The 16,947-nt window shown below is 36.7% G+C and overlaps 1 protein-coding gene across 1 annotated transcript in view; it reads left to right on the forward strand.

Annotated features, from left to right (window-relative positions):
- LOC123701627 (inactive dipeptidyl peptidase 10) overlaps nucleotides 1-16,947 on the forward strand; it is a 129,588-nt gene that overhangs the window by 19,272 nt on the left and 93,369 nt on the right. Inside the window, exon 2 of the mRNA XM_045649112.1 lies at nucleotides 4,942-5,060. Within this exon, the coding sequence (XP_045505068.1) occupies nucleotides 5,031-5,060 (30 nt within the window). The 5' untranslated portion in view covers nucleotides 4,942-5,030. The remainder of the gene's footprint in view (nucleotides 1-4,941; nucleotides 5,061-16,947) is intronic.

Consider the following 16,947-nt stretch of genomic DNA (forward strand, 5'->3'; position numbering starts at 1 on the left):
CCGACCGATGAAATGTGCTGAACTGCGCATTTCCGGGTTGGATGATTCGACCTCTTCTGAGGAAGTGACTGCTGCCATTGTTAAGACGGCTAGTTGTCCTCCAGAGATGATCAAAATAGGTTCCATCCGACGCGGTCGGTCAGGTACAGGAACGGTATGGGTGAGATGCCCTATAGCGGTGGCCAAAAAACTTTCAAGTGAAGGAAAGTTACTGATTGGTTGGGTGTCGGCACGGGTTCAGCTTCTTGAACGAAGGAAAAGGCGTTGTTTCAAATGCCTAGAAGTGGGACACGTCCGAGAACACTGTAAATCAGAAGTCGATCGAGGTGCTCAATGTTACCGGTGCGGTGAACTGGGGCATAAAGCAAGAGACTGTTTGGCAGTGCCACACTGTACTCTTTGCGCCTCATCTGGCATATCCGCCAACCATTCTATTGGTAGCAGAGCGTGTGGGGCATCCAAAAAAATGCGGCATCGTTCAGCTGTACCTGCGGTACAACCACAGCAGCTGGATGCGGAGATGGAAACAGAACATCCCACTTAAGATGGCTCTACGATGTTTGCAAGCGAATATCAACCACTGTGCTAGAGCTCAGGACCTCCTGGTTCAGAGCATGGCGCAGTGGTTGGTGCACGTTGCAGTTGTTGCGGAGCCATATTTTATTCCAAATCGGGATGACTGGTTAGGAGATTGTGATGGCCTCGTAGCCATTGTGGTGAAAATGCCTGAAGACACCCCACCTCTTGGAAGAACTATTAAAGGTCATGGTTGGGTTGCGGTTTTACTGGGTGAAACGCTCATCATTGGAGGGTATTTCTCTCCCAACAGGCCACTATCAGAATTCGAGGACTATCTACTGGAGTTGGAGGCTATTATAAGACAAAACAACTACCGTCGAGTGTTGCTGGCTGGAGACCTCAACGCAAAGTCTGCGACATGGGGCTCTCCAGTAACTAGTGCACGTGGAACACTTTTGGATGAGTGGATAGTAGCTGTTGGTTTGGTAGTTATGAATCAGGGCTCCGTAAATACGTGTGTACGTCAACAAGGTGGATCTATCGTAGACATTACACTTGCGTCGGCCACGTTGGCTAGCAGCGTTCAGGGCTGGAGGGTACTTGAGGACGTAGAGACACTGTCTGACCACCGATATATCCGGTTTGACGTCTCCGTTGCTCAAATGCCCCAAACCGGTCAAAGCCGGATTGCCTGTTCGGGAGAAGGTCCACGGTGGGCATTAAAGCGTCTTGATCGCGAAGCATTGCAGGCCGCAGCGATCGTTCTGGCCTGGGCGTCACCGCAAATAGAGGCTGTTGATGTTGAGGCTGAGACTGAGTGGTTTCGCCAGGCCCTCTCAGAAGTTTGTGATGCAGCCATGCCCCGGGTCAGATCTCTGCCTCCCAAGAGGCAGGTTTACTGGTGGTCTGAGAATCTCACAACACTGCGTAGCGCCTGCGTTAGGGCCAGGCGCCGATACAGCCGGTTACGTCGACGCCGCTTCCGTGATAGGGAGTTGGAGAATCAGCGCTATGCAGAATACCGCGAGGCGATTAACGAATTGAAGAGAGCCATTGAGAGGGCAAAGGCAAAAGCCCGGGAAGATTTCTTAGAATCTCTTTCTAGGGATCCATGGGGCAGGCCGTACAGGTTGGCGCTGTGCAAGTTGCGCCCCAGGGGTCCACCATTGACGAGGACGTTGGAGCCTGAGTTCCTGGATAGAGTAGTGGGGACCCTGTTTCCAATCGGGGATGCTGCAGTTGTGCCGCCTGTAATGGCTCAGCCGTTGTCAGCGCAACATCTTACCGATGTGCCAACTGTTACGGAAACAGAGTTTCATAAGGCACTGATACGACTTCGGGGTAAGAATACAGCCCCTGGTCCTGACGGTGTACCCGGAAGAGTACTGGTAATGACAATGGATTGGTTGGGTGGAAGACTGAAGAAACTCTTTACTCAATGTCTTCTTGACGGTACTTTCCCACGCCAATGGAAGATAGGAAGGCTTGTGTTGCTACGAAAAGAAGGCCGTCCAATGGACTCTCCTTCGGCATACAGGCCAATAGTCTTATTGGACGAAGTAAGCAAGCTTTTCGAGCGAGTAATTGCTGGTCGGCTGATTCAGCACTTGGAGGGTGTTGGTCCCGATCTAGCCGACTGCCAGTTTGGTTTCAGGAGGCGGCGCTCGACTCTCCACGCAATATTGCGTGTTAAGAATATAGTGGAGCAAGCAGTTTGCCGTGGCAAGTTCGTCATCGCGGTGTCTTTGGATATAGCAAACGCATTCAACACCCTTCCCTGGGCTACGATCAGGGAAGCATTACGGTTTCACGGGGTGCCTCCTTACCTGTGCCATATCGTGGAATCGTACTTATCTGAGAGGTGGGTTGAATATCCTGGGAGGCTTGGCTGGCAGCGCCGAGCAATCACATGTGGTGTTCCACAGGGGTCGGTTTTGGGACCACTTCTGTGGAACATTGGTTATGATTGGGTGCTGCGAGGTACCAATGTCGAGGGTACTGAGGTGACATGTTATGCCGACGACACTCTGATAACTGCTGGAGCGAAGACTTTTGCTGAGGCAGTCTTGCTGGCTGAGACTGGAACAGCCCAGGTAATCGCACGGATCCGTCAAATAGGTCTAGAGGTTGCTCCATCTAAATCGGAAGCCATATGTTTCCGTGGTTCACGACGAGGTCCTCCACCTGGGTCTTGTTTAAATGTGGGAGGAGTGTCCATTGCCATCCAGCCGTCGATGAGGTATCTCGGACTCATGTTGGATGGCAAATGGACCTTCTATCCGCATTTTAAGTGTCTGGCGCCCAAACTTCTTAGAGTAGCGGGCGCTCTCAGTGGTTTACTGCCGAATATTAGGGGACCGAATGAATCATGTCGCAAGCTGTATGAGGGGATTGTGCGGTCGATGGCTCTTTATGGAGCTCCTGTCTGGGCTGATTCGCTGACGAGCCGAAATATCAGCCTCTTACGTAAGCCTCAGAGGATGATGGCGATCAGAGTCGCCCGGGCATACCGTACAGTCTCTTATGACGCAGCCTGCTTACTTGCTAGATGTCTCCCCTGGGACTTGGAAGCGGAGATTCTTTCAGCCATGTTCCACTGGCGAGAAGAAGTAGGCATGCATCGGAGCATATCTCCAAGAGACATGGACAGGCGTAGGGCCAGACTCCGAAGACAGGCAACGGAGGCATGGGCCAGACGGCTAGCGAACGCGCAATATGGCATGATGTCTATCCATGCCATTTTGCCTGTATTTCAGGAATGGATGACTAGGCGCCACGGCTCGCTCTCATTCCGCACGACACAGATTCTGACGGGGCATGGTTGCTTCGGTAAGTATCTGTGTCGAATAGGAAAACAGCCAAATGCTGCTTGTCACCATTGTGACTGTGAGGAGGACACGGCTCAGCACACCTTAGAGTCGTGTCCAGCGTGGACAGCGGAACGCGATGCACTACGTGCTATGGTTGGATCAGACCTTTCACTTCCGATCGTAGTTGGTGCCATGTGTGAAAGAGAGGACGTGTGGATGGCAGTGCTGTCTTTCTGTGATGCAGTGATGTCACAGAAAGAAAGTGCTGAGCGCGACCGGGAGCGTAGGAATCCCGTGCGTCGCAGAGCACGCCGCAGGGGACGTCGGGTCACTTAGTAGACCCGACGAGCTCTTGCCTTTATCGTTGCAGAGTGTGTGCGGCGGGGGCTGCGCACATTCAATAGGCAACGTGAGGAGGGCGACAGACTGTTGTGGCTGCAGTCTGTCGTAGTGTTAGGCATGCGCGTAGGGTAGTCCGCGACTACATGCGAGTGGATTGCCAATGGCAGGCGCGCGAGGGGTACCGTGAGCGTTCCTACCGGAGATCCCGGGATCCCCTCTTTACCTGCGCGAAAGTAGGCCACCGTGAGGTTTTAGTCAGTAGAAGTCTGACATAACCGTGCTGCTGCCCCCGAAGCAGCCGGTATTCATGAAGAATTTCCTCACGTAAAAAAAAAAAAAAAAAAAAAAAGACTTACATAGACGACATTCACAGTTTTTATTTAGTGCCTAGACGTAGACGTCGTAAATTCGAATGGAAGCGTAGGTAATTAAAAAAATATAACTTTCCGTAACAGCTAAATATAATCTACTAATAAACCTTACGGAATGTATCAACTAAATTAGATCTAGGTTTTGTCTGTACATTGTCAAAACGTTTATAGGTACAGATTTTTAGACCATAATTCCTAATTTCTCCAGTTTTACAGAGCTCGAGCGGTTTACTTCACGAGCTCTCTTCACAATAGGCAACGTTGGCCCAACAAATGATCGTCGATGTTTGCTGCCATTACGGCGATTATGAATAAACATCTAGGTACAAGATGATCATAGACATTTAGACCCTCTACAGTCTACACTATCGTTATTGCCTCTACTCGCCCAACGTGAATGCCAATTAACTTCAGTCATTTATAAAGAAAGCGACCACAGCTGACGTTTTAAGACTTTTAAATTAAACTCTTAAACCAGCGATTTAATATTAATTACGCCGCCTTGAATGGGACACATGCTGGTAATTTAAGTTTTAAAGACTTTTGGTTGAAATGGGGCTATTAAATTAAAATAACTGCTTTTGTCCAACCATTGAGACTAAGAATGATCGTAATGATTACGATGGTTAAGATATTTTACGTACAATAAAATGAAAATAAACAAAACTTAAAGCAGTTATAGAAAAGAAAAATAAATAACATTTGCAAAGTTTTTGTTTACGTTTGTAAATTTAAACAAACGTAACATTGCTTATTCTATGCTTCTCAATATAAATAATATTATGTTTATAATTTGGTTGTTTTTTACAATCACTGCTATTTGTCTAATTCAATTTTATGTAATATAATAAATTTGAACACCCTGTATCCAATTAAACAACAACCATTTCTTGTTACAGAATGTGCCAGCGGTCTCGGTACATCAATACAAGTGTTGGACGCGTTATCGATTGACCACGCTCCTTCAGCTTTGTAGACAGCTACAAAGATGGCTGACAATGTGGCGTTTGATGATGAGGTAAGTTTTAGAACACCCTGTATATACGATTCCTTAGAAGTTTGAGTTAAAGTGCATTGCAGTATCACAGAAGATTGCAAGCAATGATTGCGTGTCGCGGAAGAATTTATTCTAACCAATAGCCGCGGCCCCATCATTAAAGCGGCTCGACGGAACACAGTGGGGTTTTAGTCGGTAAGAATCCGACATAACGGCTCCTTCCCCGGGGGCCGTGGGTATCTTTGGAAGATTTCCCCACTATAAAAAAAATAATAAATAAATAAAAGGCAATGATTGCGTTATCATTGATTATATACAGGAAGTTATAATTTATTCATTAACGTAACGAGTCTGTCGTTTTTATCCATAGTATCCATACACTATTAATATTATAATTTATGCGAAAGTAACTCTATCCGTACTATCTTTTTAAGGAGATAAGAAGTATACTACCTTTACTTCTGTATTTTTAACCGATTTGGATGAAAATTAGTACAAAGACAGTTTAGTTTGTACAAAGATATTACAAAGACCAGATAAAGTATTAGGTTTTAACCCGAAAATCCCACAGGAATGGGGACTAGTAACTGATAATTCCCACGTGCATTCCATAGCGCGCATTGCGGTGAAACATTCGACAAATCTGCATTGTGATACAAAAACAAATATATGTATCGTCACGTTACGTGGTGGTTTCATTTACATACATATAGAAAGTCACGAATTACGATGATTATTGAGTTTATTATTCACTGATTGAAAAATTAAGAATATTTATTTAAAACGTATGTTCTTGAAATAAAAAATTGCGTCAAGTTTTTCATTACGATTTATTGCATGTTGAATTTGTTTTTCATTGTAGCTAAGTATAACATGATATGTACAAATGCTCAGAAATTTTATAGTAGGTATTTAATAAATTCAATAAGAAAATTCTTGCAATAACCCTGATTCCGTGCGTTTAGATTTTGGCAACCTCTACGCTGCAATTTTTTACTAATAAATTCATTTGACAGACTGACATACAACTGAATTCTGAGCGAGCTCAATTTCAAAGTCTGTTACAACTAATCTTATTTTTGGAACTACTATCCAGTGTTTTATTGTATGTCTGTGTTTGACTTTGATCTCGGTAGAAAAGTTTGATTGAAAAGTTTTTTTGTCATAATATTTTTAGTGATTTTTGCCAAGAATTTTGATAATACATAATTTATACACAATCTATATTAAAACAATTAAAGCGTCTATTTTTAATAAAAACTAACAGCTTTTATTAACTAAAGATGTGATAATAACCTATATGTTATATACGTTTCTAATCGGGAGTTCCGGGTAATTTCTAAATCAACTTGATTCCTTTTCCCGGAACATTTACTGGCGAATCGCTGATGTGATTAATTTAATCTTTCCAGTTATATAGTATCTATGTATTAAGACCTTAGGGAGCCGAAAATCTAAAAATATACTTTTCCAATTTTTACAATTTTATAGCAGTTATATACTACAAAATCTATATCCAATAGCCATGGCCCCATGGGTGTCATAATATATTGTAGTCCTACTTTTAATTCCCTAATAACTAAATAAGTATTTAAAAAATAAAAACAATATTAACGCAGTTCAAATCTCCATAAAGTGTACAATTTAAAACTGGCAAAACAAAAACAATTGAAACACGTAGATAAAAAAAATATTGCATCGAAATACAGAAAATCTGCTGGCAATCAAATCGTGAGTTTGAATAAAATCGAAACGTCAGCATTGCATGCACTGACTTTTATGAAATCACTTTTATATTACTTTTATATTATATTTTATTATTTTATACTCGTGGAGCCCAAATTTGTCTCTGTACGAAAATTATTACTTTTTCATGTAGTTGTATGAAAACGGTTACAATAAGATCTCTAGTTTTACCAATTAATGAAAATTAGTTATTCCTTAATAGTAAGTGCACTAATAAATAATTTAAAGACAAGTTACTAATTAATTATTGCATAAGCATTATCAATGCATGTAGGTACTATACCTACCTTCTCTATAATTTGCTCATTGCATTGTCAAAATAATATTTAGATAATGTTTTCTTATATTGTTTATGTCATACATACTATCTCGATTGCTTGAACGGCTTAACTGATTTGAATGAAAGGAAAGCTAAGTACCTAATAGTAAAAAAGCTTGTTTATTTTTTTATTATATGTACTTCCTTTATGATCACAGATTAACAATCTTGAAACTCATTTTGTCAAAATCAAAACACGTATAAAAGCCAAAATATTATTAACGAGGTTATAAAATCGTCAGTAATTTTATTTCCTCTCCATTTTAATAAGAGCGTTTTCTTTCTTTTTAGGCTAAAATGGCAATGATTAATCGTTGCGTGGAACAGTGGCATAAGAACAGAATTAATTGTTTCCTTGACTGCCAATTAGTTATCGGATCTAGTTTTTGTACTCTTTGGAATATTTTTAATACCGTAATGTGGTATAGGTATATCTATACTAAATAATATGAAGCTGAAGAGTTTGTTTGTTTGAACTCGCTAATCTTCAGGAACTACTGGATCGGTCAAAAATTATTCTTAGAAAATAAAGAGGTCGCGTTAGATTATATATATTCTATGATAATAGGTAAATAGAGTACTGAGTTTACTTACTAGCAAACCCAGTGAATATGTTCTGCAAGGACAACCTTAAAATTTCACAAAAAAAACTTATATTCAAGCAATTTGGATATAGACACTGTGACATGAGAATTATATGTAGGTATGTGTAAGTATAGATATATTGGCTTATACAAAACAGTTTTATAACAACGAATGATTTCAATTCAGAAATTTTTATGATTGTTATTACTTCAAATAAAAATTTCTCGGTATTCTAACGAAACGTAAATAATTAGATCACTAAACAAATTTTACGGTTGAATGAATTTTTTACGATGGAATGGCAAAACATTATTGGATTTTCCTCTTTCAATTAACCAGACGTTGATTTGAAATTATTGTGTTTCTGACGTTTACAAAGCTTTCAAATATACAGTTCTAGAAAAGTTTATAGAATTAATAGAATTACTAGGGTCCGCCCCGGCTTCGCGCGTGGTACATGTTTACGTTTTCTCATCATAAGAGCCGTCCTCGTACTTCAAGGAATATTATAAAAAATAATTATCGAAATCGGTTCATTTGTTCTCGAGTTATGCGTTTACCAACACATTTTGTGATTCATTTTGAAGTGAAACTTCTTTATCGGGGTTGGAAAAAAATTTAGTGTAACATTTTTTCGTTACGCGTGGCATTTTTCCGTTACGCGCCATCTTTTTCTTATCCCTACCACGCGTGATTCGACGTATTTATGTAAAGTTGCATATATTAAATTATTTTTTGAAAAATAAGTTCATAAAGAAATTTCACTACTTACGTGTGTACACTAGTACACGCACACATTTTTTTTTATAATATAGATTTACAAAACACATTCTTTGCTTCGTACATCATACGTTTTAGGTTATGTGACTCCATAATAATTATTTTGACGTGACAACGTCTTATAAATTGGTTTGCCGGGTGACACTTCAAGAAACTGCGTTACGCTCCGCTCACGTTATGCGCTCACAATGAGAGCGAGTGAGAGGCACGCGTCCCTTCCACTCGGGCATGGTTAGCCCGCCTAAGAGCGAGAGAGACAGACATAAAAAGTCGTTGTCACGTAAAACTTTCACCCGTATACCGACTTTACAGGCAACCAATTTTTTTTACAAAACAACTAAACTGCATTCAAAATTTCAATGGACAAAATTTAAATGTACCAACCCTCAAACAAACGGAAGGCAAATGCTTCCAAATAAAAATTAAAATACAATCAAATTGAGAACCTACTCCTTTTTTGAAGTCGGTGGAAAATGCAGCTTTCTCACAGTAATAATAAGTAGTAATAACTTATTTATTTAATACACATAAAACATTACAGTTTCCTACTTCGATAGCTGTAGTTATGTTATAATTACAATATAGCATTATTTTTATACTTGTAAAATTGTCTTACAATAACAAGCAAAGATCAAATCTTTTCTCTGTACCAAACCTAAATACCTACTCGTGTAAAAATCAAACATAGGAAAATATACACATTGATTTTAAACTACAAGCTTTGACCTATTGTCTTTAAACTGGCAATTACAGCTAAGATCAACAGGAAATCGAGAGAGCATTGATGTCTCGACTATTGTCTGTTTAAAATGCTATTATTGTACCGTGATTGTGTTTTGGTTCATTCATGGTTCATTCTATCGTGAATTAGTAGAAGTACTCGCACTTTTAGCAAAATATTTGGAACTTATGAACCAACAAATTGAACGTAACATGTGTTATACATATAATTTTCGTATTTAACTGAAATATGCAAAGTTTTATTGTTAACTAACAAAAAACTTTTATTGTTAACTAACAAAAAACATGGAGCCGCGCAATTCTATTTAAGTTATTTATTGCAATTTGATATTATTTTTATTTGGTTACAATTACTTCAACTGAAGCTTAGTGGAAGTTTCGAAATCGGTAAAACGTTGGAGGTAATCTCTATCACCTATCAAAAACTATCATCACAATATATTCAGAAAGAAATAGCTACTTCATATACTTACCTACAAGCGCTACTTTAGTTCGACTGCTTTGTCTAAACCAGTCAAGAGGAAGGTTTTAGTATATAATTTATTATTATATACTAAAACCTTTAGTATATAATAATAAATTATATACTAAAAAAGGTTTTAGTATATAATTTATTATTATATACTAAAACCTTCCTCTTGAATCACTCTATCTATTAAAAAAAACCGCAATCAAAATCCTTTGCATAGTTTTAAAGATTTAAGCATACAAAGGGACATAGGGAAATAGGGACAGAAAAAGCGACTTTGTTTTATACTATGTAGTGATAACACATTAACTATTTAGTAATCACTATTTTGTAATCTGTGCAGTGTGCTATAATGTTCACCTAATTTCAACAGTTCGCACATTACATGAAATCATTTTAAGGGATCTTTTATAATTCTTAACAACATAATATGGATAAAAAAATATATATAGATATAATAAATCACATCAACAAAAAATGTTTATAAATTACAACATAATATATACACAACTACACCCACACATACACACATGCACACACACACACAAACACCCACACACACTTACACACACCCAGACACACACACACACACACACACTCACTCACATTCATCTAGATACACAAATGCGCTTACGTAATAATTTAACTTACCTCTTTATTAATTTTGTTATTTTAGAGCTTTTAGTTTAGTTTATAGACATAATATTATGATCAATATTGGGAGAAGCCTCTGGCTCCTGAGACACAGTTTAAAACTAGTTCGGGAGCCAAAGGATTCATTATTTAGACCTGTGTAATTATGTCAATAAAGAAAAAAAAAAAAAGAAAAAGAATTACCCGCAAAATCTCATGGCATACATTGCAAGACGGAAATAAATGAAACGTGTAAAGTTTGGTTTGTTTTCCGAGTGATCGTCGGCTGTATATCGTAATTAATGGCAGATGGTTAGAGTTTAATCATACCACTATTATAAATAGCAATGCGTGTGAATGTTTGTTACTATTTCACGCTAAATTTCAATGAATTTGAATGAAAAATCGATAGATATAGATGCTTTATTTAGGTACATACTGAAGTCCGGAATAGCACAAGAATAAATACAATACCTACTAGTTTAACACAGGTATAACGCAAGCGTTAACGTTGACTGAAAACAGTAAAGGAAAATTTGTTTGTCAAAGCTTGGTACATATTATGCACATAATATACACAGTTATTATTATGATGATAAGAATATTTCTCTCTTAGTGTTTTATTTTCTACTGTTATTCTCATATTAATGTAATGAGAGTAACAAACATTCCTTTTCAACAATTACCTTAAAAGTAAAAGCGAAAAATCCGTATAAGAAATCTAAATCAAATTTAACCCTCATCGGTTCCAAATGTCGAATAAATGAATAAACCAAAGGAAAGCAAACAGCGTTTGATCTTCAGAATCCTGTTTACAAATGAATTTGCAGTTTCTTTTGTGCGCTGTTTGATTATTGTGATTTATTAACCGCATAATACCAGTTTGTTTTGGAATGTTTCTCTCGAACGTTCGGGAATGTTCTTTGATATGTCAATAAAGTAAAAACACGATTTATGTCAGATTTACGTTTGATTTTGACAATTGATAAAATGCTGAAATGTTTTTATTTGCTCTTCATTTACGAGTGAATATTATTTTTGGTAGGGCTGTTAAAGAAATAAATAATGTATTAATTCACTGACAATATTAAAAGTACATTTTTAGTAAGTTTCCTCTGTATTTCAATATTCATCCGTAATAAATTTTCAATACCTCACAACTACTAAATATAGATGGCATACCTTCTAGAGAGCTCTTAGAAAATAAAAATAGTCCGGCAATAAAGTGCAGGCTTTTTTACGAGCTGGAACGTGACAGAATCTTAAACAAGTTAGTTTGTGAAATACGCTTGAGCTCTTTGGATTTCATGTCCGCCTAGTGTCTGAAAAACTTCTAAATTATTTTTCTTCTATTCAAATAAAATTCTATTTCAGAAATTGTAATAATTAAAAACAAAACCTGAATATTGTCTTCTTGATATTGTCATAAATAGAATCACAAATAGAATATTTATAGTGCCACAAACTTAACTGACCCGGTGACGGTGTCACTGATGTCGATTTTACTACTGGCGACACGTATTTCCAGTTTTTTTCACCGGGTCAGTTAAGTTTGTGGCACTGTACGGAAATAATGACAGAAACAAATATGTCATATTATGACATTGATAAATAATTAAATTACGAACCAACTTAACGACTTTAAGCTGTGAACAAGAGGGAAGACCAATTTTAAACAGTGACATAAATTATGTTCTTTATTTCAAAACCTTTCCCAAAGTGCAAACGAATGTACAAATAATACCTTTTATAAGAAAAGATTTTATGGCAAGCCGAAATGTTGTGGAGCGGCCTGGAAAGATTTTCTTGTTTCGAAGACGGTTTCTCGTAAGCCTCTTACGGTTTCATGACAGCCTGGTACCGTAGAATGGGAAAATAACAATTTACAGATATTTCAAAAATTTACATATTAATTTCTAGAAGAAATATGATTAATGTAGAAATACATTAATCATATTTCTTCTATAAATACTTGTTTTCCTCATCCCAGTGTTCATTTTTGTTTTTCTAATAAATTGTTTTATTTACATACATATTCAGAGCATCGCTTGTATAAAATGATATTTGAATATTAAGTGTGAAGTGTATAAACGACCCGAGATAAGTGTTGGCAACACTTCAAATTGCCTTTTCTTAGATGCACTATCGCATACCATTAGACGAGAAATATTAGTTAACTTTAGGTACCGTAATAAACTTGTATCATAGACTATGTATTTTGCAAGTATTTTACATAACATAAATGTTTCTGTCTCACGAAATTTCCAACGTAATTACGCGTAGTGCAGTTTTTTTAAAGAAACACTCAATGCATTTACCTATTTCACTGTTATTCTCAACTTAAGATGATGTAACAAAGCCGATAGTAGTTTTATACATACATATACATAGGTGGAGGTAGTTCACAAATATTAATTTTTGAATGACCCGCGTCAAGACGTTAAACATCTTATAGTCCCACCATCACAGAATACATAATAGTAGCTAAACTCTGCAGAACGGACACTCTCCGCCTCCCACCAAAATTAAACACCTACCTCACCCCGCACGATCAGCCTAAAAATGGTCCGCATTTTTCTGCAAGGACGATACTGGACGATACGCAACGAAGATTGACAACATTAATCAAATTGACTTTAAAGTAATTTTATTATTTTGGATTTGTGATTATCGTTTTTCGTAGAAAATGGTTAGATATTGTGCTGTTTACGGATGTATTTCATCAGAAAAACGCGAATTTTTTTTAAGCTAGTCACAAATGTGCCAACCATAAAGCGTTAACACACACATTTGCAGTATCTACAGTGTGACTGTCAAAACGATAATTTTGTATGGAGTGTCCGGGGTGTGCCACCACGCTCGCTGCAAAGTGTGCGAAACGTTTCGCCGCAATGTCGGGAAAATAAATCTACACTAATATTATAAAGAGGAAAACTTTGTTTGATTGATTGTAATGAATAGGCTCATAAACTAATGGACCGATTTTAAAAATTCTTTCACCATTCTAAAGCTACATTATCCACGAGTAACATAGTTTTATCCCGGAAATCCCACGGGAACGGGAACTATGCGGGTTTTTCTTTGAAAACGCGGGCGAATCCGCAGGCGGAAAGCTAGTAATGAATAAATCGTGTAAAATCCGTTAAAATCATTAGTGGAACAAGTGAATTGCGGCTTTAAAAATGGAACTGCCATCAAGAGGTAACAATACAAATTATAAATTAACGTGTATATTTTCATAGTACTGTGTATATCCGCGTACATTAAGAAAATGTTTTCATAAAGGTAGTAAAAACTAATACAGACACAATTCTCTCAATATATGCCATGCTCAATAACTCTTAAATTCATAAAATACATGATCAAAATTACTGAAATAAGGAAATGACTCCATCCGTCATCTTCAATATATTGCAGATTCAAGTCCTTACATCCATACGTTCATTTCCTTAAGATATGTCATCTACATTAGCATTTTAATCAAACTAAACACGAATTTACATACGATTTCAATAAGCGACGCGTACGAGGAGGAAAGAATCCGAATCTTGTAAGGGCCGGAGCTCATCAATACATATAATAAAATACTAGAAAAGTGGTGTCTGTACAATGAAAATATGTAAAAAAAAATTAGCAGGTGTTTATTTATTTATTTATTTTATTTTATTTATTTATACACTTTATTGTACAATACCAGTAATAAAAAAAAATGTGTTATTATTAGAGAATTAAATTATTATCTATGAGTCGTGTTAAAGTCTTATTGTTAATGCTGGTTAAGATAAGGTAACGGATGGATTTAAAATAAATAACTTACTGAAGTTTAGCTGTTACTTTGGCGGAGATGCTGATGTCTAACCGAAATGTTTGGAATATTTTTCACACGGTCCTATATGTAGGTAGGTAAATGTATATTATGTGTTCAAGCCCTTAGTTGCTCGTCGCCATATTCCGGGTGCGGTTAATGTGTAAAGAGCCTGTGTTTTTTTAATGTGACATTTTCTTTGATATAATTCTAGACATTCCCTCCTTACGCAACTTTTTGAACAGCAAGAAAATGTTCCTACGGTTTTTCGACTTAATAAAATCAAGTTTTTATTCACAACACAATACAAATTATCACATACTAGTAGTGCGTATATTCATATACCTAAGCGAATAAATTAAATTGGAACACTGTAATTAGCATGAGAAAAAATAGTGCTTATGTCACCTGGAAAAGAAACTGCATCATTAAAAGAGTAGGTAGTATTTTTCTTTCTAACTTCTTTCTAATCGAGAAAAAAGTATTATGAAAACACCAAAACTTATAAGACCCAGTGAAGAGCATATATTGACAAATGATAGGAAATTGAATGTGCTTTGAAGCCAGCGGGACACAGCGGATATTGGCGTTTTGCTAAATTATCCGCTTTTAACGGAGCAAACTCCTTTAAACATATTATATGGGAACGTGAAATAAGATGTGTTAGTTCTATAATTATTTAACCATAAACTAAACTGCTTAACAAATAGTGAGAACTGAACAAAATTTATTTGGCACAACCGCAAAGCATTGTGAATTGTGATATATTGTTCCAACCAGGAAATATCGTGATGTAACTGCCGTTTTGTAAAAGCAAAAAGTTGGACAATACGTAGCTTCTGGCAACCCGAAATTGGACTTTAATTCTCATCTGCGTTCCACTGCATATATTGCTATGAAACTTTGCAAACGTGGAAAGCATTGCAGTATGAAAACAACCATGTATTATAATATATCATGATGATGCGTGGATAGTGGATACCTTAATAATAACTACTACTAAAGTATATATGTATATGTAATATAGATAATTACCATTAGATGATGCATCGTTTAACCGTTTTGCGATACAAAAAGCTTAATTACAAAATCTATAACTAACACAAAGCGAAGACAAACTACAACCCACGATTTTGAACTGTCACCCCTTAGCATACAATACAAAATCCATTTTCATTGAAACAAAATGTGGCAGGGCTCAAGTTAAACTGGATCTATAACAATGTAGTTTAGTAACCAGCACAACAAAAACCAGCTAACAAGTATACTGTAAACGATGTACAGTGTACTGGAAGTTTGAGTTTGTTAGAAACTACAGCCAAGTTATTCACTAGTTAGTATATTGTGAACTTTTGTATTTACATAGAAATTCTTTGAACGGTGTAAGTTTTTCGCTTTTAACTATCTTGGTTGAATAACGGACTACTTACTTGAACCCCAACGCTGTTTGGTTTCCACGTGGTAACAAGATATAAAGTATGGCTTGTTTTATTTAATAGGTACATTGATATATCTTCTTATCGAGCTTTATCCAAATAATTTCAGTAATTTGTTGTACCAGTGATATTATCCAATTTATTTATGTGTAGGTAATGTGCAATTTATAGAGGAACTAAAGTACTTACGAGTAGATATTATGCATACAAAAAATGGAAATTATCAAGCCATAACATAAAAATAAAGCGAATTATTTTACCTTTCGAATAAACCAATAAAATAGACGAAGAAAATAATATATAATAATATGACCATGCATTCTTCGACTTAACTGTGATGTGGGTTAGATCTGTCTTCTTTAGGTTTATTCAGCAGGTTAATTTTGATTGACATTTTTATTCTGCGAAAATATATGGCATCCTCTTTGGAAAATTGGTGAACGTGAACTGAAAGGTAATCAGGACTGAGCACTGGGAGAAAAATACAAAATATAATTTTGTTATGCCCTTTTTAACAGAGTAAGTTAGGGCACTGGATGTTAAGTGGTAACCACCTCCTATAAACACCTGTAACCCTGGTAGTGCTCCCGATGCTTTGCCGGTTATAATGGATAGACATCTATGTATGTGTATGTGAAAAAATTTTCAGTCATGTTTTGCATAATAAACACATAATTTTAAAAAATATATTTGAAGTGAACTTCTTTAGGCGCGTTGAGAGTAAAATTTCAAGATCGACTCATGGCAATACTGTCACATCATGGAGTAAGGCGACGATTTTAGTATCTTTGCATCTTGCCAAAGAAGTTTAACTTCTGACACGTGTGCTCGTACACTAGCTCTTGTTTCCGTAAATAAAGTACATGTTTATATTTTTATGGGAACATTTATTTTTGCATCCAAACAGAATTCATCAATATTACCTACCTGTACCTACACATTGAGCTCTATTTCCATTCATGCAACTTTCACATTCAGTATTATAAGCATAAGCTATGTTAAAGAAAATATAAGTATCATTTATCTTGACTCCATCCAAAGTTTATAACATATGTGAACACAGGCGCGCCGTTAAGAGAGCCATAAATTTTCAACTTTTACGAATGCCATGTTGGGTTTTTAGCTCAGTTGTTAAACTTTTGATCTTAATCAAAAAGTCGTGGTTCGAGAGAACGTGGACATTTAATAGATTTTTGGTGAAGATAAATATATGCTGCTATTGATTCTTGCAATAACCAAGATATAGGAATGAAGGATGAACGTAAGACATTTCAATATACTTTTCTATTAATCACATTTTCCGCATCACAACTGTTCAAATTGGCAAGGAAAACGTTATGGCCTATGGGAAAACTGGCACATCCAAACAAAACGAAAACTAACTATTGACATTT

The sequence above is a fragment of the Colias croceus genome, chromosome 22 (genome assembly GCF_905220415.1).
Source record: "Colias croceus chromosome 22, ilColCroc2.1".
NCBI lineage: Eukaryota > Metazoa > Arthropoda > Insecta > Lepidoptera > Pieridae > Colias > Colias croceus.